Here is a 27974-nt window from a genome sequence, read left to right as displayed (position 1 = left end):
CTTCCGGCAGAGCAGTCACTTCCTCTGAGGCCCCGCCCCTTCCGCGCGGGCGGGCGCTGATTGGCCCGTTTGAAATGCGCCGGGCGCGAGCTCACCTGGGCTCGCGGCGGCGTCGACCGGCTTCTCGGAGCGCCGCGCCTGAGTCGTGGAGTCCCGCTTCCCGTGGCCCGTCCCTGCGGCCTGCCGCCCTCGCCAGCCCGCCAGATCGAGCCCGGCGTCCCGCGCGCGCCTCCGGGCAGCACGGAGCCCGCTGCCATGAAGCCAGCGTGAGTACCGGGCCGGGCCGGGGCCGGCGTCTCCCGTCGCAGCCGGCCGCGCGGTCCGCACGGAGCCCTGCGCGGCCCGGGCCGCTGCCCCCCAAAGTGGGAGCCCCCGCGTGGGCCGCTTAGGGGGAGTCCGGGCGCGGAGACTCGGCCGCGGCGCGCCCTCCAGCCTCCACCCCGCCCTCTGCCGCCCGGAGCCCGGCGTCCCGCCCCGGCCTCCCGGGGGTAGGAAAGGTCGGCCCACGGGGGGAGCGGGGAGGTCTGTGCCGCGACCCGAGTCCCCGTTAGCCGGGCTGCCATCCACCTGGTTCCGGGACCGCCGCCCCCCAGCTCTTTCCCTCCTGTCCGCCCGCTCGTCCGGGTTGCACTCTGCCGCGGTAGTGCGGGCCGGGGGTCTCCCCGCGCGCGGGCTGTGCCCCGGGGTTGAGGGCGCCAGGAGGCCTCGGTCTTTGGAGGGCCCTGGCACCCGGGAGCGCGGCGTGCTTTTCTGAGCCTAGCCGGTGGCCTTGAGACGGAGACCAGTTTCTTCGGCCGCGGTCTGGGGCCGCTGACAGCCCCGCTCCGCCCACGGGCGCCCACGCCCACATTCCTCCCCCCTGCAGTCGGCCGGCGTTGCTGCGCTGCCTCGAGCACTCACCGCTCTGGGTACAGCAATCCCTGCGCGGAGGGGAGGGCTGTCATTTGCAAAAAGCAGCTTGTTCTCTTGAGGCCAAAGTCAAAATCTTTATCTTAAAAAAAAAAAAAAAAAAAGTTGAGTTTAAGTAAACCTACCGTAATAGTTTGTACTTAAAACACTAATTTGCTTGTTTCATCTTGGAACATGTTGAGAAAATATTTTAATAATCCGTAGCCCATGCCAGTAATTTCACTTAATTTTGATGTTAAGTGTTCATCTACACGACAGATAAATGTGGGGGTTGGTGGAGGAAAGGGGCATGCTGGAGAAATTGGTGAACTGAAGTCAAAATATCTTTTTCCTTTGTTTCTAAGATAGCAAGAGAAATTGCAGTTTGGAGACTAAATTTTGTTTGGGGACAAAGGATGATAGCGTGGAGAACTCAATAAACAGTTGTTCCTTACAAGTATAGACCTTGATCTTGATGAAAAAATGGATCCGTCCATCTGCATTTTTATTTAAAAATTTTTTTAATGTTAATTTTTGAGAGAGAGGGCACGAGTTGGGCAGGAGCAGAGAGAGAGGGAGACACAGAATCTGAAGCAGGCTCCAGGCTCTGAGCTGTCAGCACAGAGCCCAACGCGGGGTCGAACCCGCAAGCTGTGAGATCATGACCTGAGCCACCCAGGTGCCCCTCCATCTGCATTTTTATAATTAGGTGAAGTCAATAGCTTGTCAGTCTGCCTTGGCAAGGGCCGTCAGAGCGCTGTGTGTGCTTGTGCGCATAGATAAGTGCCTTCAAGATGAGTGTGGTCAGTTATCTGTAGATTTTTCAACTTTGTCATGCTTCTGTAAAATTGTTCAAGAAAATATGCAAACTACTTAAAATATAGAACTATTCAAACAGTAAGTAGGCACATCTAGAACCAAAAATGTCTCCTAAACCCAGTTTTACTTCTGCATTATGTGTGTCACATTCTTCTAATGCAGCATATTCTTAGTTATTTGGGGGGTGAGGTTTTGGAACTGCTAAGGGATAACTTTATAAGCTCTAGGAAGGTTGTCTCCCTATGAATTATAGGTGAGGTTTTTGTACGTTAGTTTGAACAGAATTTTTTTTTAACCCATGACCAGGAGGACTAAGACGCCCAGGAAACTTCTAGTGAAGAAAGGATCCCAAACGAGTCTTAAAGACCCAGTTGGGGTAAGGTCTCTCTGTGAATTTGTTTGTGTGTTTTTTTCTTCAGTCCTTTTCTGTCTTCTGTGTGTGCTTGGAAGGGATGGAGATCTCAGCTTTGAGATTTTGTCTCCGTGTAGGATTCTTTAGTCCAGCAAAATGAAATCTTTGGTTGTCAATTGCATAACTCCTGTAACTAATTATGATTTGAACAATTAAATGATGAAAAATGTTCTTCAGCTGTCCCAGAGAATTCTTCCTACCCTCGGCTGGAGGTAGGAATTTCTGCTCCAGTGAGCGTCCTCCCCATTTCACCACCATTAAATAGTAATTGATGGCATGCTTCATAAAGACTCTGCTGTAGAATAGCTAAATTCAGTCTAGTAAACTTCTAAAAATTGCACATACTTCACTAGTTTCAGACCTGGGACCTTGCTTTTAAATTCAAATGCAAAAAATAGTAGTTTGATTTGCTCTGGGATATTTTCTGTCTGTCCTTCACTGGCACAGGAATGTGTCTCTTGTTCTAAGTTGAGGGAACTAGATGCTTTTTGCAAGCTGAATAGTTTTTCCTCAACCCTATCACTGATTGAGAAGATGTGTTTAGGATGTGGCACTTTATACTTTATTTGTATATTTACTGAGTGTTAAGCTGTCAAGTTTTGCTTGACATTCAGTTTCAAACAATTCTAACAGCTTTTCAAATTCTCATTGTGTAATGTTGATTTTAGAGATTTTTTAAATTAGTAATAGTATAACTTTATTAAATTTGTGCCTGTACAACAGTGAAGAGAAGCTGTGTGACTTTGATGCTTTTGTTATCCAAATTTACTTCAACTGTAGGTGCATTTAAAAATCTCTCTAATGTCTAATATATCTGTGTGCATCTGACCATTTCTGGTAGCAAGTTTTGGTTTTCATGGCTCTAAGTTTATATGAATCTCTAATATCGAGAGACCAAATGTTGAACGAACAAATGGGAAGCTTAAATGAAAAGTCAGGTAAAAAGTCAACCTTTGTTCTTAAAGTCCCTTCCTGTATTTTCAGGTATACTGTAGGGTGCGCCCACTGAGCCTTCCTGATCAAGAGTGTTGCATAGAAGTGATCAATAATACGACCGTTCAACTTCATACTCCTGAGGGTTACAGACTCAACCGAAATGGAGACTATAAGGAGGTAATTGCCATTGGACCCAAGCTATTTTTACTTGATATGATTTACTCGATTTTTCCTGCAGGGCTTTTTCATTTTTTTCCATTTAACAAAATTCACGTTTCTACTTTTTTGAAAAACTTGTTTACTTCCCTATAACCACCATATATAAAGTGTGGCTAGGCATACGTTTGGTATCCTTGAGGTAGAGGATTGCCTTTATAATGTAATTTCTTGTACTGGATATTGTTTTTTAGAGCACGTCAGGGATCGTTTAATGCAGAATGATTGTGCTAGGTGGCTATACACACACACATATTCAATTTCATAAGCAGATTAAAGTAGCAATGGCGGGGGGCACCTGGATAGCTCAGTGGTTAAGCGTCTGACTTTTGGTTTTGGCTCAGGTCATGATCTCACAGTTTATGGGTTCAAGCCCTGCATCAGGTTCCATGCTGATAGTTCAGACCCTGCTTGGGATTCTCTGCTCCTCCCCTGCTCGTGCTCTCTCTCTCTCTCAAAATAAATAAAATAAACATTTAAAAATAAAATAGCAATAGGCATTGTGTTTTTGTTTCGACCTCTTGAGAAGTGTTATTTTTAGTAAAATCTTGAGCAAAGTGAGTTGAATGCAGTTCAAACATCTTGCACTAAAGCTGCAGGGCAGAAGATTTTATGGGTAAGACACAATCTTTGCCTTTACGGAGCTTACAACTTAACTGGGGGCACGGATAGAAAACAGGTAACCTTCGTATCGAGAGGAGACAGACAGGTGTGCTGAAAGAGAGGGACTGTGGGAATGCAGAAGAAAACGTTTATTTGGGCCGTTGTCTCTACTGTCGAGCTGTCTCACTCGTGTGCACGCTGCTCTTGTGAAACCGTCAGAAGCCCACCAGTGGTCTCTGGGCCGCTAACATTTTGACGGACGCCTCTTGTCCTCATAACGTATTTCTCAGCAGTCCCCTCCTTCCTGAAGCCCTCTGCCGTCTCCCCGTCCAAGTCTCTGTGTTCTCGGCTCTCGCTGGCCACTCTCTGCAGGTTCCTCTTCCTTTTCCAACCTCTCAATACTGAGGTGCCCTCACCCAGGACTCTCTCCTCTACCCCTTCTCATGGCTTTAAATGTTGGTTATGTGACAATAATTCTGGAGTTGATCTCCAGTTGAAACCTGTCCTCAGCTCTAAAGTCAAACGTCCACTGTCTGGATGTCACGGAGGCACCTGAAATTTTACACGTCCCCTCTAAATCACTTCCTCCCTTGTCTTCTCTCCCAAATAAATGGTACCGCTGTCTCTTCCCCTTGTATCTCATGTATCAGTAGATTCTATCCCTTCTCCAATGTGAAAGTGTCCTTTTGTTTCTATCTCCACTGCCACCACCCTTGTCTCAGCCCTGTTATGAATCACCAAGACTAGGACTTCTCAAATGATTGGTGCTGAAGGAACAGCTTTTTAAAATCTTCAGTGCATCGTGACATCCTTTTGTGCAGCTTTGCCATCTGAGTGAGACCATTGAGAGCTGAGCTTACAATCTGTTCAACGAGATGAGCCTCCTGATCACGTGCGGGGATGCTGCAGCCGTGTCAGGTGGCTACAGAAGTTTCTAAACTTACTCTCCATTTCTGGAATTATCTCCTCCTAGATAGGAAACAAGCAGTTCTCAGAGGTCCATTGGTTTGCTGACCCTACTCTGAAATCTAACTGGACTGCTCGCTTCCACTCTGAATCTTATTCTCCAGTCCATTTTCTAAAAGCCGCCAGAGAGATCTTTTAAAGCATAAATCCGATCTGACCTTTTTCCTGTTTAAAATCTTTCAAGGCAGAATGTCTTTAAATGGGCAAAACCCTGCTTAATTTGCCTCCTGTTTCTCCACCCTCCTCTCTTAGTACTCATCCGATCCTCTGAGTTCCTTGGATAAGCCCAGATCCTGCTTCAGGCTTGTTCTCTTCGCCTGGACTTTTCTTTCTCTTGGCTCTTAGCATGGATGGCTCCTCATCTTTGGATTTCAGCTTAAAAATCGCCGCCTCAGAGAGACTGTCCAGACGACCTTATCGCAAGTAGCACCCTTACACCTTAGCCCCTTCTCTCCCGCTCTGCCCTTTATGTGCTTCCTTGGTAGCACTTACCGCATCTAGAGGTTTGTTTTTTGTCTCTTTCCCCTGCTATCGTGTAAGCTTCAAGGATATGCACCTTCTCTGTCCTGTGCCCCATTCAGTGAATATGGATGAAGCACGAATGGTCTGGAAAGGCTTCATGGAGGACTGGGTTTTCGAAGATGTCAGATAGTTGAGAGTTGACTTACTATGAAGAACTTCACTTCTTTAATTGGACTTACTTTCAAGCATGTATAAGTAGACAAAAAGTTTGGTGGGGATTAGTAGCTCTCATTGCCTGTGACAGAAGGCAAGGCCGAAAATTGGAAAGGGTGCTGGACTGAAAACGGCTGCAACCAGTCAGCGCTGTAGGCTTGGGCAGGTGCCTGCCCTGGGCCTTGCTTTTCTTTGCTGGAAAGGAGGGGTTTGTTCACAGGGACTTGGAGGTCATCTAACTAACCTGCTGGTACTACCTGAGGTGTGTCCTTCCTGGTCTGATTCTTTATACCTCTTATGAACTCTACAGCTGATCTACAGGATTAGAATAAAAACTTCTGCAAAGTGAAGAGTTAGCCTAGCTGAAGTAGGCTGTGTGTGTGATCTATAACGAGCTGTAAAATGAACATAATTCACAGTATGTAATCACAGGTGAGAGTGAGACGAGTCACTGCCATGCGAAGGCAGTGCCTGGCCACTGCTCAGGGCCAGCTGCTGTCTTATTATATATTTGAGTACTAATCGGTACGTGTCTCCTCTTGGGGGGACGAAACTGCTACTTTAAAAAACGTAAGGGTTGTGATAGTGATATCTGTGCAGGCTGAATTTAAGGAAAAGGGTATGAAACAGGAAAGGGGTCCCACTTGACAATGCTATACTCCGTAATAAATTCCAGCAAATGCTCATACAACAAATAACCTAGCACTGACGTTCATGAAGTAAAACCTGCAAGAAGGTCACAGACAAAACCGCAAGGTCTGTAATACAAAAAAACTAAAAAATAACAAAAATGGAAATAATAGAACTCCAGCCCCTGCCCAGTTAGGACAATTTAATTGACATTAAAATATACTTATATTCCCCAACCTAATTTTCCAGGTAGGAGTTTGGTAATATTTTTGGTACTATGATTATAACTTTATAATAATCCTATTTTGATAGAGATTTGATAATTGAAGTGTTGATTTTTTCAAGGTCACGATTTATTTAAAATTTCATAGAAGAACTCAGGAAATTTAATTTATAGTTCATTTCTGGTTTTAAAACAGTACAATAAGACACTTGGTTTTATGCTGCTGTGCCATTTAAAAATTTTTTTCTTAATGTTTTTAAATTTATTTTTGAGAGAGAGAGAGAGAGAGAGTGTGTGTGTGAGCAGGGGAGGGGCAGAGAGACACACTATCTGAAGCAGGCTGCAGGCATAGAGTCCGATGTGGGGCTCGAACCGGTGAATGGTGAGATCATGACCTGAGCTGAAGTTGGCCGCTTAACCGACTGAGCCACCCAGGCGCCCTGACTGCTGTGTCATTTTAAAAGAGCAAACTAGTGTATGGAGTAATAATGCCCGATGATTTTCACAAGTTCGTAACTGAGTCATGGTCATTTTTGTTCTTTGTCGTCTAAAATCTGCCGTGGTCTGTGATGTGTTAGTGGGCTTAAGACTTCTACATTCTCTTCAGTAGTTGTAACTGTAAATCTTTATCATTTATAAGTGGTGTGATTGAGGTACATCATGCCTTTTTTAAGGGTTCCAAATTTAAAGACTTCATGGTTTTTCTTTGTGTCTACACCTTAAAGCAACATCTGAATACATTAAAACAGATGTATTTCTAGCTTAGAGTGAAATGCCATTCATATGCTTTTTATTTCTCCCTTCTCCACAGACGCAGTATTCATTTAAACAAGTATTTGGCACTCATACCACCCAGAAGGAGCTCTTTGATGTTGTGGCTAATCCCTTGGTAGATGACCTCATTCATGGCAAAAATGGTATGGGTACTGGAGTTTTCACTGCGTTTTCCTTTCTGTCTGCCTCATAAAACTCTTTTGATACTTATGTATTTGATTATGGTTGGTCTTGAACTCACATTTAATTTGTTAAATGTGGTATAAAACATTAAGGGTGGTATAAACCCTGTTTTTTTGAGCTGGTTAATTTTACGTGTTTTTTAATGCTATGAAAGAAGGAAAAAGAGCGGAGGACTTGACTTAATATATAACTCGATGTGACTTGCTACATTGTAGGTCTCCTTTTTACATATGGTGTGACAGGAAGTGGAAAAACTCACACAATGACTGGTTCTCCAGGGGAAGGAGGTCTGCTTCCTCGTTGTTTGGACATGATCTTTAACAGTATAGGCACATTTCAAGCTAAACGATATGTAAGTGTAATTCTTTTGTGTTGTGACTAGTTCACCTGAGGGCATAGAGACGGAGATACCTGTGGATGTAGTGTTAAGGGAGAACTCCTAATAAACTGGGTACATTCTGAAACCTTACATAGTAAATGTTTCTTATTTCTGAACTAGGTCTCTTACTATTTAAGTCAAATCTAAAAATCATGGTCTGATTTTACCCTCCACTTCAGGTTTTTAAATCTAATGACAGGAATAGCATGGATATACAGTGTGAAGTTGACGCCTTGTTAGAACGGCAGAAAAGGGAAGCCATGCCCAATCCAAAGACCCCCTCTGGCAAGTAAGTAATTACATTTGTATGTGACACTGGCCCGAGGGGAACCCTGTCTGGTGGTTTCCTCAGGCACCCGGGATGGTGAAAGTGAAGGGTGGTTGGTCTGACGGTCGACTGCAGTGAGATCAAAGTTGAGGAATGTTCTTAATTAAGTTTATTTGCTCAGATGTCCTCTTTGGTTTTGAGCACAGTGTTCTTGAATTACTGTTTAGAGAAGGTGCCGCTCTTGGTGGAGAGGGTATAAAAGCCGGTGCCGTGTGTATGCGGGAGGACACGGCGGTGCTGTCGGCTGACCAGGAGCATGGACAGACTGCTTTACGCACTGCTGTTTGCGGTGACAGGCCGCTTACGTTCTCTCTGTCTCCTCTTGGGATCTTTACTTTTGATTCTGACTCACAATGAGTAAGCAGATTTTTTGGCCCTTTTCTTTTTTCAGACGACAAGTAGACCCAGAGTTTGCAGATATGATAAATGTACAAGAATTTTGCAAAGCAGAAGAGGTCGATGAAGACAGTGTCTATGGTGTATTTGTCTCGTATATTGAAATATATAACAATTACATATATGATCTGTTGGAAGAGGTGCCGTTTGATCCCATAAAGCCTAAGTAAGTAGTGGAGAGAGTCCCATCTTAGCTGCTTAACCTTGGGGAAGCCACTCGACCTCAGTGAGCTTTAGTTTCCTCAGTGATAAATGGTAATCGTGCTTTTGTTTTCAAAATGAAAGGTAACTTGTGTATCGTACGGTTGGCGTTCGGTGCGTAGTTTTATTCTTGACTGGATCTGCAGCTGTGTCAGGGCACCAGGGGGTTAAGGTGTCTAAGGAGAAGAGAGACCTGAATACTCACCTTAGACATTACTTTTGAAAACTCTTGGCCTCGGGGCTATTATCTTGAGAAGGATCATGATCACATAAGGAAGTGTCCTAAGGGTGAGGGTTACCTGCGGTCACCTTTCAAGAACCGAATACTTAGTGTCGGGAGTCTGTAGCCACATTAACCATCTGTGGTCGGTGACCTCTGCAGGGAGGAGCCCAAAGCTATTGTCTATACAACTAATGCAGGTCTTCTATCACTGATTCATACATAGGAAGTGATCTGTATCGTCACTCTGCCAGAGTTAAAAGACAACTCCTTAGATTTCCTTGGGTCTTGGCCTGCTCAGACTGAAGAACAACTCCAGCCTGGCATCCCAATCCGCGCCTGTGCCAGAGCAGACTCTGGAGTCTCATTTAACATTAGTATCTTGCTCTTGAGTTGATGGTTTTGTTCTCAAGCTAAATGTTTATCTTCAATGCTGTCTTTGTTAGAGCCTCTCAGAACATAAATAGTATGTAGACCTGTGTGTGTGTGTGTGTGTGTGTCTAATTGAACATTATTGGAGAAACAGCTGGATATTTAGAAAACCATCAGACTGAAAGAGTTTAATAAATTACATTAAACAATGTACAGATTACTTACTTTCCCATTTGTTTCAGAGTATCGGTCACGTTTACCCATTTTCCTAAACTTTTGTGATGTCATTCGTTGCTCCCGATCCCTTGCCTTTTTGGCTCACGTGCCAAGGTTCTTTGTTGGTGGGTTCTAAATGCGATCATTTTCAAAGAAGCCTAGCTTGGTTTTATTTAGTTTTACGAAAGGAAGGCTGACAAATGTGCCTTGCACGCCTTTTAACAACCATTCTGGTAACTCCTTGAATGAACCCACCGGGTGCGTATTTGGCCCTGAATTCGGATTTAATTTGCGAGGGTGGTGTTTAGCCTGCTCTTCCAAGCTGGTTAACTTTGAAGTGTTTTTACATATGATGAAGAAACATTACAAGTGGAGGGTTTTGAGGAGCCGATCCTGTGACTGTCACGTAGCTCACACCCTCTTCCTTCGGTAGGTGGAACAGCTGCAGCACGCCCATGAGGAGCACAGAGTTTGTGTATGTGACCATGCTGACTCTTTTCTTAAGGAGAAGGGTGTGGTTGTACTAGCGGCTGGCATCTGTGGCGAGTCTGCACGGAGCTGGTGTGTCCTTGGCACTGGGCTGCCTGCTGCCTCTAAGCCCCTCCCTGCTTCCCAGCAGCCTGCCACTCACTGAGCAGTGGTGGCCGGCACTCGCTTGTGCCCCCACCGTGCATGAGGCAGGCCGAGCAGGTGGCGCCCTTCCTATCCTTATCCTACCGTACAGACCGGAACTCGAGCAGCCACTCTGAAAGGACTGCCACTCCTGGTATAAACCAAACTCTTCCTGAATCTGTCTTCTGCGGACTCTGATGTCGGGACCGGCTCTTTTACAATTAGGGAAATGCCCGCTAGATTCTGATGCTTAACCTGTGCATGTGATGTTGCCGTCTTACTATTTTGATCTCTACTCGTTTAGGAAGTGTTTTGTGTGCTTTACTAGAACAAATTATAGCAAAGCTTCTAAAACAGTGTAGGTTCCTGTTCTCCTGTTATGTAACTAATCTTGACTATACATCCTTACACTTACTCAAGTTCAGTGTTTTTCGGAGCTCTTGCCTAGGCTTATTCCCTTATAAGAATCGATGTCATGTCACCTGGCATTTTAGTCCTAGTCTTAAACTGAGATATTAGTATCCCATAATTTAGGAGACTAATGTTTTCTTCTTTCTCATAGACCACCACAATCCAAATTGCTTCGTGAAGATAAGAACCATAACATGTACGTTGCAGGATGTACAGAAGTAGAAGTGAAATCTACTGAGGAGGCTTTTGAAGTTTTCTGGAGAGGTTAGAAATCACGCTAACATTCAGAAAATCTGAAACAATAAGTATACTCCTGAGAGTTGCTACTATAATTTAACAGCAGTTAAATTTTTAGTACTGTAGTGATCGAATTCAGGTTTAATCAGTGATGTCTCTGTCATCACAGGCCAGAAAAAGAGACGTATTGCTAACACACATTTGAATCGTGAGTCCAGCCGTTCCCATAGCGTGTTCAACATTAAATTAGTGCAGGCTCCCTTGGATGCAGATGGAGACAATGTCTTACAGGTAAATGTGTAGCGTGTGGAGTTTTTCTTGTTTTAACTGAAGCTTTAGTTTTTGGAACTAGAGTTAAAACAGGAAAGTTTCGCCGCAATGAAGACTGCTCTAGAATTATTATAGGTAGGTGATGACGTTTAAAAATTGTTGCACTAGAGAGTGTAGTTTTGGGAAACTGGCTATTGAATCTGAGAACCTGGGATTCTGCTGTGAAAAAGGTTTACAAATCTTTATAAATCTCTTTAATAGAGGAGATAAAGTAAGAAGTAGGTACGGATCATTATTTTATCTCTGAAGACTCATTTTGTATGTGGGAATTCAGTTAATGGTTTCGAAATGTCAGCAGTTAACTTCCCAGGGTAGGTACGGTTCAGGAGATGACAATTCTAAATTGTTCTTCTTTTGGCTGATAGGCCAGTAGGGCTCCCGTCTGCTGATCACTCGTTACTATTGGGCCTGTCATGCTACAAGGCTTACATCAATTAGTAAAAGCATTTGGGCCTGAGTAGAAATCATTTAATAACTTTAAGCTATTAAAGTGTAATTCCATTTGAAACTGAGAAGGTCTCCTCATGGCATGACTACAGCAGGGTATTGCAGACCACCAGGATTCGAATTTTGATTCCTGTTAATTTACTGTCTGACTGGTGATAAACTCTTTATAGTGTTGTGAGGATTAGAGCAGGGAGTGCATGTAGAGTTCTTAGGCCAGTGCCTAAGAACTGACTGACAGCACTCGTAAATGTTAGTTAGAAAATGCTTGTAAGTCAAGCCTTCAAATACACTTGTTTTCCTTTGAATCACATCTAGTAATATCAGTTATGTACCTCTTTTCATTTCTTATTCTACAATTACAGTATTATGAAAGTGTTTGATTATAAAATTGTCAAATATCCGGTTATAGAAAAATTAGGATAGGTCTTTTCTAGACTTAGCAGATGCGGACTGAGCTCCTGCTGCATGCTAGGTGCTAGGTGAGATGCCGGAGGGAACAACACTGGTTGAGAGGCAGTCCCTGCTTTCGTGAAGCTCATGGTATAATGCAGACACCAGACGATGGGCAAGTCCTTGTCCCCTTCACCAGTGTATTCATTTAGCCCATATGCTTTTAGCGGACTCTTCCCCCAGAACATGTATCCTTTGGCCCTACCATTTGTATTGTGCAAATGTTATATTCGTAAGACTTAATAATTCGTTGACAGGAATGTAATTAAAGAACACCATAAACCAGTTGTATCTTGTGTTATTGGCGTTATGATCTTCCTTTCAGGAAAAGGAACAAATCACGATAAGCCAGTTGTCCCTGGTAGATCTTGCTGGAAGTGAAAGAACTAATCGGACGAAGGCAGAAGGGAACAGATTACGGGAAGCTGGTGAGCAGAGCATAGTACTCCTGTGATTGCTACGACTTTCCAGAACTTGCAGTGTCAGTCTGTCACCTGCTTATTGATAGGTGGTGATTTGATAGTTTAGAGGCTAAAGTTAGGGGTCAGTGCTGTTTCTTTAGTTATGCCGGTTTGGTATCAATATATGACCATACACTGACTTGTTTTAAGAATGAAGATAAGCGGGGCGCTGGGGTGGCTCAGTGGGTCAAGCATCCAACTCTTGATCTCGGCTCAGGTTGTGATCCTATGGTTCGTGAGATTGAGCCCCACATCGGTTTGTGTGCTGACAGTGTGGAGCCTGCTTGGGTTTCTGTGCCTCTCTGCCCCTCCCCACCTGGTTCGCTCACTTGCGCTCTCTCTCTCAAGGTAAATAAATAATCTTAAAAAAAAAAATGAACGAAAAAAAGTGATTAAAATGAATATAAAACAAGTTACATTCATATTGTATCTATTGCCAGTAATATAAGTACTAGGCCCTTAAACTTAAGTGATTTAACAGTTATTCCAACATTCATTCTGGTGAAAATTGGCTTCTGGAGATGGGAAAAATCTTTGAACACAAAAACAAATTGAAAGGGAATCTGTGTTTTGTTGTTGGTGTTTTTAGTCTCTCATTAGTGTAGCTATTCATGTTACGTTTTACATATAATAGCATTTATGGAGTACCTACTGTGTGCTGGTATCTGAACACTCATCCAATCTGGGTGTGTGTGTGAGGGCAAGTTTGGGGGGGAAACGGCAGAGTCAAGGTCACTGAAATGGTGTGGGCTGATGACCTATGACAACTGGGGTGGCAGAGCAAGGCGAGGTCACGAGGACCCTTGTCTGTCATACTAAAAAGTCTGAATTTTGTCCTGAAGGAATAATGGTGGTTACCTATTATTAAAGGACTAGTGTGTATCATAGTATCTACTACGCGTGGGTTTGAGTTCTTGATTCTGACTTTTCAGGACTGTATCATACCCATTTTTCAGATGAGGAAGTGGGCTGGGAGAGATGAATTTTCCCAACACTGGAGCCCGGGTGAATTCTCAAAGCTTGTGTCTTTCTGCTGTTATACAGGGTCCTTAAAGTCAATGAGGAATTAGTCTTTTAGAAAGATTGTTTTCCTATGTAGAGAATTAATGTACCGAGGCAGGTCCAGAGGTAAGAACAGCAGTCGGGAGCCTTTTGCAGTAATTCACACAAGCAATCATGTGACCCAGAGGCAAGGGTTGGACAAAAGTGAGCTAGTTAGGAAGGCCACCTGGATGTGGAGAGGCAGGGAGAGGCAAGGGCAGATCCAAGATCTTGACTGAGGAGAAAGCAGTCTGAGGTGCAGGTGTGGGCGGTTCGAGTTTGTGTTGGACACGGGTAGCTTATTCCGGTGAAGTGCCTAGTAACTGGATGTAGAGGTGCACACATTTGGAAGGAGAGCTGACTGGAGGTTTACAGCTTTAGGTTTTGCCAATATGACGGAAGCAATAGGGGAGATGAGATTACTCTTGGAGGACAGAAGGGAACAGGCTGAGGGCAGAGCCTGGAGGAACAAACACTTGAGGTAAATGATTTAAAGAGCCTGGAAGGAGAGAGAAGGTGGTAGCCAGGTGAGATGACAAAAAAATCCACATTATGTACGTGTAGATAGAGAATCTGGGATCCAGGGTATGACAAAGGATTAACCTTGATGGGAAAAGAGGTTTGTCTCAACGCAAGAAAGTAGAAACTGGAGGGTTCTGATGCTTTGGGGAAAAAGCCAGAAAGGACTACCAGAGTTACTAGGATGAGGAACAGGTGTGACTAAAATTAGGCCGTGAGCATGAGAAGAACGGGAGATGGTGGTTGGGGCCCAGGTTTCAAGAGGTGGTGCGGTTCTGAATGATAAGGTTTCAGGGCCCGTCATAGCTGCGCGGCTCCCGTGCTAAAGAGAGAACAATGTGCTGAGGGAGGTGGGGCCTCTGGCAGCTTGTCAGAAATGACCCGGGCGTGTAGGGGGAACACTGAAGGCATGGCAGCTAGGGACTAGGACAAATCTTGCTGGCCTCCCTCTGCTCACCGTCCTTATAAAATGTCAGGCTTTAGAAAACAAGCAACTTTTACTTAGGCTGCGGGGGGGAAGCGGCACTGCCCGTCTGTAGTTAAAGCGCTGCAGGGCTTTGCGCCGTGGCTGCAGGGTGAAGCCCATGGACGCTTCACAGAAGATTTCTGAATGAATAATATAAAATACATAGGATCACAAAGGAAACCGATTAGATTAAAATGTGTTTTTAACAGTATTCTTAAAGCATTTGTCATTACAGTAATTTACATGCTTCCTATTAATGCCTAAATTAAAGATCCACCAGGAGGTCTTAAAACTACATAATTTCAAAGCAGTAATGAACATAAATATCTTGAGATCAGCAATAAACTGTAACGTGCTATAAAATTACCTGTGATTTCTACTGATAAAAATCACAGGTATCACTAATACTGCTTTTTGGCCTATGCTCGTAATTGAAAGGAACTGCTAAATTTCAGAAGTCAGTACAAAATAAAGGTGTAATTTATTTCCCACCCAAGTTTGCAGACTCCCCCAAATGTGCCCATGGATAACATGGACCCCGGGTTCAGAACCCCTGGCAATTAGGGAGAGACGGATGGAGCCCTCTGCGAGAGGTGTGAGGAGGTGGGGAAGTCTAGTAACAGGAATTTGGGTTCCAGAGAACACAACGGGAGCGGGAAGGACACTGGGAGTTGGGGTCAAGGAGGAGGAATCATGAACCATGGGACATTATGGAGGCACAGACGAGCTCTGTTTTGAGAGGTGGCCAAGGATGAGAGCACGGTGGGAGTTAGCTGACCCTAATCAAGGTTCTAAAATAAACAAATCGCTACGTATGTGGGAAGGGGGAGTCTCTGCAAATGGGATCTCCTGCATTATGGGAGGCTTAATTAATCTGTCAGACTCGCCTTGGCTCAGAAATCCAAACAGAGTGGTCAGAAGTAACAATTATGCTGCCCAAGGAATCCTTGTCTGGATGTGGAAGGGACGCAGTTAGCTGGACCCTAAGACCCATGACTGTTAGAAACACGAGGCCCTCCGGGTGCAGGGGACACTTCAGTGCTGATGGAGCCAACTACAGCCTGAAATTGTCATGCTGTAGAGAATATGTTAATAGAGGATATTAAACATCTGCATCTAATACACTCTCTCACAGAATTTAAGATTTGGAAGAAACTTTATGGGCCAGGAAGTGTAACGTTGCATTCCTTTTACTAGAATTCTTGAGGGATGGGATCTAACCTCTCCCGAAACACCGCTATTATAGAATGTTCCTGCCAGGCCATATGGGAGTGATCTTTAAATTAGCCACTATGACCTGTTATTTGTAATTTCCTATAGTATTTGTGGGTTTTTTTTAGTGTTTATTTTTTATTTTTATTTTTTTCTAAAATGTTTATTCTTGAGAGAGCGAGAGTGGGGGAGGGGCAGAGAGAGACAGGGAGACACAATCTGAAGCAGACTCCAGGCTCCGAGCTGTCAGCACAGAGCCTGATGTGGGGCTCGAACTCAGGGACTGCGAGATCATGACCTGAGCTGAAGTCTGATGCTCAACCAACTGAGCCACCCATGTGCACCAGTGTTTATTTGGGGGGGGGGGGGGGGGGCGTGCAGAGAGAGGGAGACAGGGAATCTGAAGCAGGCTCCCGGCTCTGAGCTCTGTCAGCACAAAGGTGGATGATGGGCTCGAACCCCCGAACCATGAGATCATGACCTAAGCCGAACTCGGATGCTCAGCCAACTGAGCCACCCAGGCACCCCTCCATATATTTCTATGAAGTAGGGATTTTATAGGCAAACAGACCACACTCTAGCTACTTTACTGTTTTCAAATGTCTTCTGTCTCTATTTTTCTGTCAGGAAACATTAACCAGTCATTAATGACACTAAGAACATGTATGGAAGTCTTGAGAGAAAATCAAATGTATGGAACTAACAAAGTAAGCAATAGCCTTTCATCATTTCTGTAGCTTTGTTTGTATGCACTGTTTGGCCTTATATATTTGGATTTGAATTTATTTACAGATGGTTCCATACCGAGATTCAAAGTTAACCCATCTGTTCAAGAACTACTTTGATGGGGAAGGTAAAGTACGCATGATCGTGTGTGTGAATCCAAAGGCTGAAGATTATGAAGAAAGCTTGGTAATTTTAACATATTTATCCTATAAAGTCTCAGAGTTTCTATGGAGAAAACAACTATTTGGATGTGAAGAATGACATTCTAAATATTTTTAAAATTGATACAGAACCATTAGTTACGGAACTAATGACCAATCTATTATTTCATTAAGTAATTTCTGAAGAAAGGCTTGGATATGTTTATTTAAAAAAAAAATTTAAAAACCTCCCATCTGTCTTGTATCTTAGCAAGTCATGAGATTTGCAGAAGTGACCCAAGAGGTTGAAGTGGCAAGACCAATAGACAGGGCAATCTGTGGTTTAACTCCTGGAAGGAGATACAGAAACCAGGCTCGGGGAGGTCCAGTCGGAGACGGTATGATTCGGTGTTACATCATGTGCATGTTGGTCAGTCTCTCTTCAGATCTATTTTACATGAGAGAACAGTTTACTTCCCTTCCTCCCAAGAACGAAGGGGGGGGGAATTTCTGAACCAGAGTATAAATGAGATTTCTTTTGTCACATACTGTAACTTTTTCCCCCCATTCTTCCTTTTTTGTAATTCATTGTAAAGGAAGTATGATTGTGACAACTCTAAGTGCATGGTTAATTGAACCGGGGGTTGGGGGTTCTAATCACAGTGTTAAACTTGTTTAAATAAGCTCTTTCTCTCCTGTGTAACTTCTTGTAATTTTTTTATAATTCAACACAGAACCACTGGTTACAGAAGTAGTTTTACAGAGTTTTCCACCTTTGCCATCCTGTGAACTTTTGGATATCAACGATGAGCAGACTCTTCCCAGGCTGATTGAAGCATTAGAGAAACGACATCACCTACGGCAGATGATGATCGAGGAGTTTCACAAACAATGTAAGGGCCAAAAGTGGTCTGCGATCATTTCAACTCCAGAAATATGCAGTGAATCGGAGTTCTCTGGTGGGGCAGATCTTTAAGGATCTTAGTACTCAAGGCATTGGTTAATTAGACTGACACGGAACCTTCCCACAGATCATAAAACAAAATAAAGAGGTGGGTGGGTGTGTATACGGTCCCTTTTTAAAATTTACACTGATGGACACAAAAGAGTGGAGTGATAGCTACTTTGTTTTTAGTTCTTACTAGTTACTTGCAAGGCACTTCACATATATTACATCTTTTTTTATATATAAAATTTTTTAGTTTTATTTTTTGTGAGAGAGAGCGAGAGAGAGAGAGAGCGCGCGCGCGCAAATGGGGGAGGGGCAAAGAGAGAGTGGGATCTGAAGCAGGCTCCAGGCTCTGAGCTGTCAGCACAGAGCCTGATGTGGGGCTTGAACTCATGAACCGTGAGATCATGATCATGACCTGAGCCAGAGTCGGATGCTCAACTGACTGAGCCACCCAGGCGCCCCACATGTATTACATCTTAATAACTGTCTTTGGGTGAATTACTTCATCATGTATTTCTTACTCTCCATGTCTGCACAATGGAGATTTTAGTTGTTTTATCTAGGAGGGTGTCGTGGGGATGAGATGATTTATGAAAATCATGCAGAACAGCGAACAGCCTGGTATGTAGTTAAGTGCTCGGAAACAGATCAACAATTTTTATCGTCGGTTCATTTAAATCTTCATAAGAAAGGTGTGAGATGAGTGATATTTATATCCCTGTCTTGAAATGAGGAAATGTGCTCAGAAAAATTAAGTAACTTGTCAAGTCCCACAACTGATCCTAAATCCAGTTTTTGCACTTGTTTTGAAGCAAATGACTTAACCTATAAGGGTTGACAAGGGAATGTCATAGTGCAAAATGAAAGACCCAGTGTTTTCCAGTGAAAAACAGCCTTTAGGAATGTCTCTCTGAGAGATTTCTTTCTTTTTTTTTTTTTTTTTTTTTTTTTTTTAATTTAGAGAGAGAGGGAGAGAGGGGGGGCTGGTGGGGAGGGGAGAGAGTCTTAAGCAGGCTGCGTGCTCAGTGTGGAACCTGCCTCAGGGTTCGTTCCCACAACCCTGGGATCATGACTTGAGTGGAAGTCAAGAGTTGGATGCTTAAAGCAACTGAGCCACCCAGGTGCCCCTCACACTCTTTATGGACTAACCCTCATGATTTGCTGACTAGCTACATTTTACAAAGTACCGACTAGTAAAAGTTGATTCCACCGGTCATCTTGGAATTGGAGTAAACTTGGCCTGCATGCTTTTGTTTCAGCTATTACTTTCAAAGCCCTGTTGCAAGAATTTGACAATGCTGTTTTAAATAAAGAAAACTACATTCAAGGAAAACTAAATGAAAAAGAAAAGGTGATCTCAGGACAGAAGTTGGAAATAGAACGGCTGGAGAAGAAAAACAAAACTTTAGAATACAAGGTTTGTGCCGGCATCATTTATGGGCGTACGTGCTGGCCGTTGAGCACCGCTCTCTCTGCCTTAGCTGTTCTGCTGTAGAGCCTCTCACCACTGCGTTCTTACTCGTCCTCGCCTCACCCCAAAGACAGGAAATGGGAATGAAAAGCATTCAAGGGGTAATAATGCTCTTTAATTTTATGAGTTAGACTTTAGTGATCGATGGGAATGTTCTTGGACCAAACAGGTGAGTTTTCCAGAGGGCTCTCTAGAGTTCGGCTCTGCTCGTAGCTTGCTTTTTGACTTCTGGTGAAGCATGTTTGCTCTCATTAACTGAGTGTCATTTAGGGGGTGCCCATTCATTCCAGAGAAGCCCATCTCAACCAACACAGTGTTCTCTGGTCTGAGAACAGCCTAAAAGAGAATTCAGGTCTTACTCTCAGGGGAAACTTATTTTCACACAAAGTCGGTTAAAACATCTTTTCTGTGAGAAACTCGTTTAAAAGTGCTCGCTTCTAGGAATGGAGGTAGGAATTCAGGTGAGAGTTTAAAGGAAACGGTTTTCTCCCTGATTTTTCCTCCCACAACTGTGCCCACATGAGCAAATTCTGCGAGCTTATTTCACAGCTACGTGCGGTGTTTATGTGCCACACGCTGAACAGAATGGCCTGCTTCCCCAGATTGAGATTTTAGAGAAAACGACGACCATCTATGAGGAAGACAAGCGCACCCTGCAGCAGGAACTCGAAGCTCAGAACCAGAAGCTGCAGCGGCAGTTTTCTGACAAACGCAGACTGGAAGCCAGGCTGCAAGGCATGGTGACAGAAACGACAATGAAGTGGGAGAAGGAATGCGTGAGTGTTGCTCCCAGCGTTCCGCACTCGCGTCCCCGGGGGAGGGTGTCCGTGGTGGTGACGGTGGCTCCAGCAGCCGCTGCCCGCCCTTCCAGCTCCTGACCAGTGACCTGGCCTGGCGAGCGCGGGAGGGACGGGAGGACTGTCGTTCTTGGCAAACGATGCGTCCGGGTGACGCGCTGCACCTGTGTGGTGTAACTGAATTCGATGTGTGTCGCTGTCGCCAACCTAGGAGCGTCGGGTGGCAGCCAAGCAGCTGGAGATGCAAAATAAACTCTGGGTCAAAGATGAAAAACTGAAACAACTGAAGGCTATTGTTACCGAGCCCAAAGCTGAAAAGCCAGAGAGACCTTCGCGGGAGCGGGACCGGGAGAAAGTGACCCAGAGAGCCATCTCTCCGTCACCAGTACCTGTAAGTTATGTGGTTGTGGAGTAACCCGCACTGGAGAAAATCTGTTCAGATTAGGTGACTTTCTATGATGAGCACTTGTCGTTTATATTACTTACTGTGTTTCGCCAACTTCTCTGCATAAATATCTCTAAATTTAGCCATCAACGCCAATGTAGCGCATTCGGTCTAAAAATTTTTTTAACTCAGTAAAACTAAGTCTAGAGTTGTCTTCGTGCGCTAAAATTATAGAAAAGCAGTGAACTGTTTCTCTCAGTGTTTGTCTCGCTCATTAACTTCTCTTCCGTTTTTTTAGCTTTCTAGTAACTATATCGCTCAGATTTCCAACGGCCAACAACTCCTGAGCCAGCCGCAGCTCCATAGGCGCTCTAACTCTTGCAGCAGCATTTCTGTAGCTTCCTGTATTTCGGAGTGGGAGCAGAAAATTCCTCCGTACAACACACCTCTCAATGTCACATCTGTTGCAAGGCGTAGGCAGCAGGAGCCAGGACAAAGTAAAACTTGTGTCGTGTCAGACAGAAGGCGAGGGCTGTACTGGACCGAAGGCAGGGAGGTGGTTCCCACATTCAGAAATGAGGTAGAAACAGAAGAGGACCGCTGCTGCAGGGTTAGTGCCAGCATTCTCTTCAAGTATCGTAGCCACAGAGCGTCATCTTGGGGGCTTTTGTGTGGCGGTTGCTTTTTTTGCTTTTGGTTTTTTGCTTTTTTGTTTTTTAATTATTTTATTTTATTATTATTATTTTTGTGTGTGACTTGATTCAGAAAGCTCAACGGAAGACGGGTGAGCTCCAGTATAAATAAGGTCTAATTTTTCTGTTAATTACTTGGAGAAATCACCCTGAAATTGAGGCCTAGCTCTTCAATCTGAAAAAGCTGTAACGTATGTGGTAACAGCAGCCATGCCAAGGAACACAGGTCAACGGGGCTGGCCCGGAGTAATCGTGTTTTCCTCCGCATTTGCTCCTAAGCACTCCAGACCGGGGTGCGAGTGCTGAGGGCGGTTTCCATTGGTTTTTCCTTTTGGTTTCCTTTCCTCAAATTTTTTGCCACTTTTGACCTTTTGTTTTTAAAAATGTTTTCTCAAAATGTTTTCTATTTTGAAAAATTTCAAACTCAAAAGCTGAAAGAATGGTACAGTGGCTTCCTTCCCCCTTACCTGGATTTACCAGTGATTATCTATACAGATATGCAATCTTGTTTTCCTCAAACTTTTGAAAGTCAGTCATACACTTTGTGGTGCTTCATCCCTAATAAGGACTGTCCTGTATAAACAGTCTTTACCAAACCCAACAAAGTTCACATTAATTGAATAAATATCCTCTATTTTTAATCCATGAGCCTAACAAAGTGAATGCCCTGCAAGTGGTTATTCTATATCTTTTTTTGATTTTCATGACACTCAATGTTTTTGAATACTCCAGGTCTGTTGTGTAACGACTGAAGGTCTGCATGTCCAGTAGTTGCTTTTAATCTGAAGAACTTGATCTCAATTTACAAGGGCTTGGCCTCAGTCAAGGGTGTTTAAAGTCATTCATGTTTAAATTTTCTTAAGGATTAAGATAAACTTTTTACTTTGAATCTGAATAAATGGGCCAAGCTAATATTGTGAATTTATATTTAGTAAAATTTCAATATGGCTTTTAGAATTTTTCTTTTAACAAGTTAATAGTATTTGCTTTAGCTTTTCTTGTATAATTTAGGTACAGATAAGCTTCATTTAGATCACCTGCACTCCTGATTATTCAGGAATAGTGAAGAATTAATTGCAAGGTATTTACCAAGACCCTGCACAGATGTGTTCTAAAGTCGGAGTTTTTTACTTTGCAGATTTTGCTTTAAACCTTTTTAGGGAGAAAATTATGGTGATAGAGTTTCTGATCAAGTCTAATAAATCCCCTTTATTTTTCATGAAAGTTTATAGACTGAACACTATTCAAGGCCTGCTTATGCCTGGTCAGCATTAACGTGTTATCCAATTTGGCTCTGAGATACTTAAGAGGATTTACTAGCGATCCTTTGACTTCTCACTTGAAATCAAATCTCTTTAGAAGTGCAGCAAAGTTTAGGCTAGTATCTACACATCTAGGTTTATTGGCCAAAAATTAAGTCAGGTGGACTGAATTTACACTACTAAAGTGAAATTTGAGGAAGAAATTTTAAATATCTTCGAGTAGACAAATGACAGTAGATTGTAAGAACTATCTTTCTGAAGCTTGTTTGATAATGTATTTACTGCCAAATGTGTTCAGGAAAACTATCACCTTTGCTAAATGGTAACGACGTGCAAACTGAAACAGATTGGGAGAGAGCCTGAGGCCACTTTAAGAATGGAAGGTTTCCTAGTTGCTTGGAGGCTTGGGCATCTTGCATGGCAAACTGACTGCCCACGTTCTGTAGCAGCATCATTTCTCACCAGTGCTTCTGCTGTTGCTTGTGCTTATTAGGGGAAACGCTGCAGTTCTCCAGACAGGCATTTTATTTTTTTTAATGTTTATTTGCGTGTGCGTGTGAGAGAGAGGAAGGGAGGGGTAGAGAGAGGAGAGCGAGAGAGAGAGAGCGAGAGAGAGAGAGAGAGAGAGCGAGAGAGAGAGAGAGAGAGAGAGAGAGAGAGAGAGAGAAACCCAAGCAGGCTTCCTGCTATCAGAGCAGAGCCCGACATGGGGCTCGATCTCACAAACTGTGAGATCATGACCTGAGCCAAAATCAAGTCAACCGAGTCACCCAGGCGCCCCAGACAGGCATTTTCAACTTGGGATCTTCATAGGCGACCAGCTTTGAAGGATTTGGCCTGTAACAGACTGTTTCATTTGCTTTTAGTTATACAAAAAGGAGATGTTTGAAGCAGTGGGTATCTTTGGAACTATGTCCTGTGTGTGAGATACCTTTTCTTAGACTGAATGTGCTAAATTTAACTTCCCCAAATTTACATGATAGTTGACTGGAAGCAACTAGTTTTTTATTGTGTGATTGATGGAGACTAATTTGATACTGTATTTTTAGTTTGGTTCTTAGAACCTTCATGAAATGTTTGAGGAAAAATAGTTGGTATGTTTTAGCCATCACTGTGTTTGAACTTTTCATGAAGTTCTATTTGAACTTTTAAAGTCTCAGAAAGTACTCAGAAGTAGTTCTTTTACATTCTCTTGATCATTTTATACATAGAATTCTTATTATACCTTATGTTCTTTAGCATTTTGTACATACAGGCCATTAGCTTTCATTTTTTGTCCGTCTTTGTAGGAGGAGTGTTTTCTCTTTTGTTTAGAGGCCTGTGACATGTTTAAGGCTTTTATTGACCTTATTTGGAGCCTTTAACACAGTTGTGGACCTAACAGATTACCTCACAACGACAGGCACAGGTAACAGTTTTGATCAAGAATGTAAAATGAATGGTCTTGAATATACCACCTACACAGGAAAGCCTAATAGCATTATCAGAATTTTTCCTTCCATTTTGTTTTGTTGAAACGGAAGCTCCCTGGCAGAACGTAGAACATACAAGATGGTTTTAAGAGATGTTTGTGGGTTTGGTGTTTAAATACAAAGAGAACATTTAAATCATTTGAGTAACATATTGAGCTTTTGAAAATGTTTGTGCGTTTGTTTTGATATGATCATCAGCTAATATAGCCAAACCTGCTGCACTTCTAATAATACCCTTAAATTAATTCTGGGTTATGCTTGTTTCTTGATTCCTCTTTCAACCTGATCAGAACGCACCACCAATTCGTCTCCGACACAGACGATCACGCTCTGCAGGAGACAGATGGGTAGATCATAAGCCTGCCTCTAACGTGCAAACTGAAACAGTCATGCAGCCACATGTCCCTCATGCCATCACAGTATCTGTTGCAAATGAAAAGGCACTAGCTAAGTGTGAGAAGTATATGCTGACCCACCAGGAACTAGCCTCCGATGGGGAGATTGAAACTAAACTAATCAAGGTAAAAACAAATTTACACAGGACGAAAAACATACAAAATGTCAACTTCACAAAAAACCACTTAATCTTCTATTCCTTTGATGACACACAGGTGGTGTCAACGAAGATAAATGGGTGTTGATACGACCTTTTTGACCTTTGTGTTTGTTCGTTAGAAAACTGCTCAGGCTATGAATCTGCTAAACTACAATTAAATCAGCTGCTCTGTACTGAATGAGGCTTAGATTCTCCGGATCCTCTGTTAGAGGATCCTATTATATACTGTAATTAATATAGTTATAACCACTACTTTAAAAGTAAGCCCAAAGAACTTGTACCATTTGTCAGTTCTAGATAAAAAGCCCACATTAAAATGTGACCTAGCAAAATTTCTTATTATTGAGCTACCCAGAGCCCTTTCCCTTCCCTTCCTGTAGAAAAATTTTCCTTTGATTGCAGAGTCAATGAATAATTGGGGAGTAAAAGGCAAATGGGAAAAAACGTTTTTCATATCAAATTTAATTCAGATGATGATTCTTAGTATAACCAGAGTTACAAGCACGACTGTACTGTCATTTGGAAATGAGGGGTGGGGTATACCCAGAGGAAAGTATAAATGTCTTTGAACATTTAGAAATTTCTGGTAGATTTCTTGATCCTTGGTGTGGTTTTTATAGAACAAAAAGGAATATTCTGAAGAATGTTAGTGATTATACTGCATTGGACTTTTGTTTAGTGAGAGATAATTTCTGAAGTATTTTAATAGTACAGACCCAGCAGTCAGAAACACCATCTGGTTTTGTGGATGGGACTTTATTGGTTTATGGAGAATCTCAAGTTCAGTTTGAAACATTTATCACTTGGGATATCAAAGTGTAATGGTGACCTTTTCTCTTGACTTCAGGGTGATGTTTACAAAACAAGAGGTGGTGGACAATCTGTTCAGTTTACCGATATTGAGACTTTAAAACAAGAATCGCCAACTGGGTGAGTGACCATCAAGGGCTATTGTTTTCTTAGCTTGCTTATTCTTGCAGAACACAACATCCTATGAAATGTATCATTCATTATCTGAAGGAGTGTAGTGATATTTCCCTATTTTTAACATTGTTCCTGGACACAAAATAATTGTTGCATATTGTTTCCCCTTTTTTCTGTAGGCGAAAACGAAGATCTTCCTCGGCAGCACCTGCCCAACCAGATGGTACGGAGTCTGAATGGACCGATGTAGAAACAAGGGTAGGGGTAAATATTTGCTTAATAAAAATAAGGGGTAACCTATTTTTAACCCCCCTGCTTATTGTTTTTCTGGCTCTTGGAAGCAGCTGAGGTCGGATCTCACACTGCCAGTGCAGCCTGTAGTTCTGTTCCTAGCAAACCTGCCAAGGGACTCATGCTGGTTTGGATCAGCTCTCACTGGAGCTCTCTGGTTCAGCATCCTTGTTTTCAGTGTAGAGGAATAGGGCCCGAGAATCAGGTCAGAGAGCGTCACAGCAGAGTGACAAGAATTCACGTCAAATTGGTGGGAATCTTCACACAAGCACAACTTCCCTGTGGAACTGTTACTCCTGATGAGAGGCTCCCCTGGAAAGAGCATGGGAAGGGCAGGTGGTGTTAGGAGGCCATTTCTTCCTCACCTAAACTGAGGAAATTACCCAGATGATGTCTACGGACACTTCCAGCTCACCATCTTTGTGGCTTAAGTCAAATAAACTGCAGATACCTGGTATTTTAACATAGCTGTCTGTGCTGCACTAGAAAGCAATGTGGGGTGTCACCTTGGCTGAACCCATCTGAGCAGAACTGTTTTATAGACTGCACAGAGGAGCTGATCTTTTCCTCTTCTGTAATTTTCCTATCAGTGTTCTGTGGCTGTGGAGATGAGAGCAGGATCTCAGCTGGGACCCGGATATCAGCATCACGCACAACCCAAGTGAGTCCTGACTGACTGGGCCTTTCTGTGTGGCTTCTCCCTTCTCCCTACCGTCCACTTTAAGAGGACATTATGTGGTTTCTGTTTACCCCTTGGAATATCTGGGTGCTTTGGCAGACTGCCACAGTCAGTGCGGAGAACCTCAGAAGGCTTGGGAAGAGCAGTAACAGGAGGTGATGGAAGATTGCTCACTCTTATTCGTACTTTGCTAATGCTCATAAAGCTCTCGGAGGCTGAACTGAGATCACCCATAAGGAGGGGAGGCTGGAGGCTTTAGTCAGGGATGACAGCAATTTCTGTAATTCATTCTTTCTGAACATGCCTCTTGGTCTCTTTATAGTGGTTAAGTGTTCAGTAAAATAAAACGGGGTGGCCGAATTTACGGTAGGGGAAGGAATCACACTTTTCCTTCTGTTAAATGCATACCCCATTCTTTTTCCATGTTAGTAAAACCCTTTCTTTTCATATGTCTACCTATACATGTCTGTGTGTCCATTTTTAACACAGGTATTCATTCCTCAGGCAGGTTGGAAAAGTACCACAATAGGATAAAGGCGGGAAGTCCTGCTTTTTAAACTTAATACTGGAGACTCACAGTTTATAACTGTTACTTGCTATCTCAGGATCTGAACTTTCCCATGATAAAAGAGTTCTTGTAAAGTCTTCCTAGGAGATCTAATTGCTATGAATGTATCACTGATCGCAAAACTCAATACTAAATGCTGGTTTTCACATTTTAGGCGCAAGAAACCTTGACCTACCGGTTTCAGTAACGAGAGGACATTTTCATTTGTGTTGGTGATTTCTCCAAGCAGAGCCAGCAGTCTTCAGAGTCACCCTGTAGAACTGCAGCTTTGTTGAATACCGCAGACCTCAGATACATCAGACGCTGGTGCAGATCAGAGATTCCCCCGAAGGTTCCAAAGATATCTAGGATTCAGCACACTTTTTATATTATATGCCTTGCCATATGAACTTTTTAATAATGCTATTATTTTGTATATTTCTTGTATACTTATAAACTAATTCACACAAGTGTTTTGTCCTAGGTGATTAAGGAAAAATATATTTAGATCACACTTTTTTATTGTGACTTTTCCAGCTCTTGTCTGAATACTTCTTAAGGGTTTATAAACAAATGCTGCTATAGCTTAGCTGCAAGAATGCACTTTAGACATATTTGGGAATTCAAACTTTCAAAATAAAGATGTCAGTGACTGGCCAATACTAAAACCATCTTAGGAAGTTGTTTTGAATTTTGTATGTATATATCCACTTTCTGACATTTAGATATGCCAAAAGAATTGAAAAAACTGAGAAACAGAAACAAAGTTGTGGGACATTTACCACATACTCCCAAGCACTAGAAGTTTCTAATGTTTATCCATTCTGAGAGAGACTGCATGAACAGAGGTGGGGAGGGGGGATTCCAAACAGGCTCTGAGTTGTCAGCCAGACCCGGGGCTCAATCCTACTAACCATGAGACCATGACCTGAGCCAAAATCTCAAGTCAGACTCTCAGTTAGCTGCCTGAGTCACCCAGGCACCCTGGTGCTACCTGTTTTAAAGCACACAAAGGAACAGCTTCAAAGGGGCGGGACTGGGGGGGGGATGTATTTCTCCTGCTCAAGGACCCATTTCTCTCTAGCAACACAACTTTGAAGAGGGAACTCCCTGACTGGGGAGAGGGAAAAGGGAACAGACAGACAAAAATATCAAAGGACACCGAAGGAACATTCCTTGCTGTCTGCTTTGGGATTTCAGCAGGAGGTTCGCACATGGACCTCTGGGAGTACCCTCATTCCAGGATCTCCCTACCCGTCTGTAGGCAATCACAAAATCCAGTGCTAAGCCTATACTTCCCCTCACCTCCTACAAGCTTCTACATTGGCTTTTTTTTTACATGCATTCCTGAGTGCAGCCCCAGAACCAGCTAAGGTTAAGAAGAAACCAAAAACTTGAGCTATTGCACCACCTTCTGGGAAACAAAAGAAAGGTCTGTAATTGCCAATCTTACAACT

The 27974-nt window shown here is 43.1% G+C and overlaps 1 protein-coding gene and 1 long non-coding RNA gene across 9 annotated transcripts in view; one reads left to right on the top strand and one right to left on the bottom strand.

The window, feature by feature from the left end:
* Positions 1 to 79: 79 nt before the first annotated feature.
* Positions 80 to 27188, top strand: KIF23 (kinesin family member 23). Of its 6 annotated transcripts, none has more exons than XM_042941552.1 (24): positions 80 to 266; positions 2014 to 2083; positions 3104 to 3232; positions 7180 to 7285; positions 7541 to 7677; positions 7884 to 7993; positions 8424 to 8594; positions 9871 to 9912; positions 10612 to 10724; positions 10867 to 10988; positions 12250 to 12352; positions 16251 to 16330; positions 16416 to 16535; positions 16761 to 16887; positions 17224 to 17382; positions 18701 to 18858; positions 19515 to 19688; positions 19921 to 20100; positions 20393 to 20704; positions 23811 to 24041; positions 24924 to 25006; positions 25180 to 25264; positions 25882 to 25952; positions 26693 to 27188. In XM_042941552.1, exons 1-24 carry the CDS (start codon positions 256 to 258, stop codon positions 26706 to 26708), a joined length of 2910 nt encoding a protein of 969 aa, XP_042797486.1. In that variant the 5' UTR covers positions 80 to 255; the 3' UTR covers positions 26709 to 27188. The 6 variants fall into 6 exon arrangements, with proteins under 6 accessions (XP_042797486.1, XP_042797480.1, XP_042797481.1 ...); XM_042941546.1 differs by having other exon boundaries at positions 109 to 266; positions 25180 to 25258; XM_042941547.1 differs by lacking the exon at positions 9871 to 9912 and having other exon boundaries at positions 109 to 266.
* LOC122221860 overlaps positions 18857 to 27974 on the bottom strand; it is a 33498-nt gene continuing 24380 nt past the window's right edge. The window contains exons 2-3 of one of the 3 annotated variants that reach the window (XR_006203476.1): positions 26714 to 26882; positions 18857 to 19944 (exon numbers count right to left, since the gene is read on the bottom strand). This is a non-coding gene — a long non-coding RNA (uncharacterized LOC122221860). Of the gene's footprint in view, positions 19945 to 24813; positions 25604 to 26713; positions 26883 to 27974 lie in introns of those variants that run through there. The other 2 variants (XR_006203478.1, XR_006203477.1) reach the window with 2 other exon arrangements.

The sequence above is a fragment of the Panthera leo genome, chromosome B3 (assembly GCF_018350215.1).
Source record: "Panthera leo isolate Ple1 chromosome B3, P.leo_Ple1_pat1.1, whole genome shotgun sequence".
In the NCBI taxonomy this organism is placed as follows: domain Eukaryota; kingdom Metazoa; phylum Chordata; class Mammalia; order Carnivora; family Felidae; genus Panthera; species Panthera leo.
This window is presented reverse-complemented; position numbering and strand designations above follow the sequence as displayed.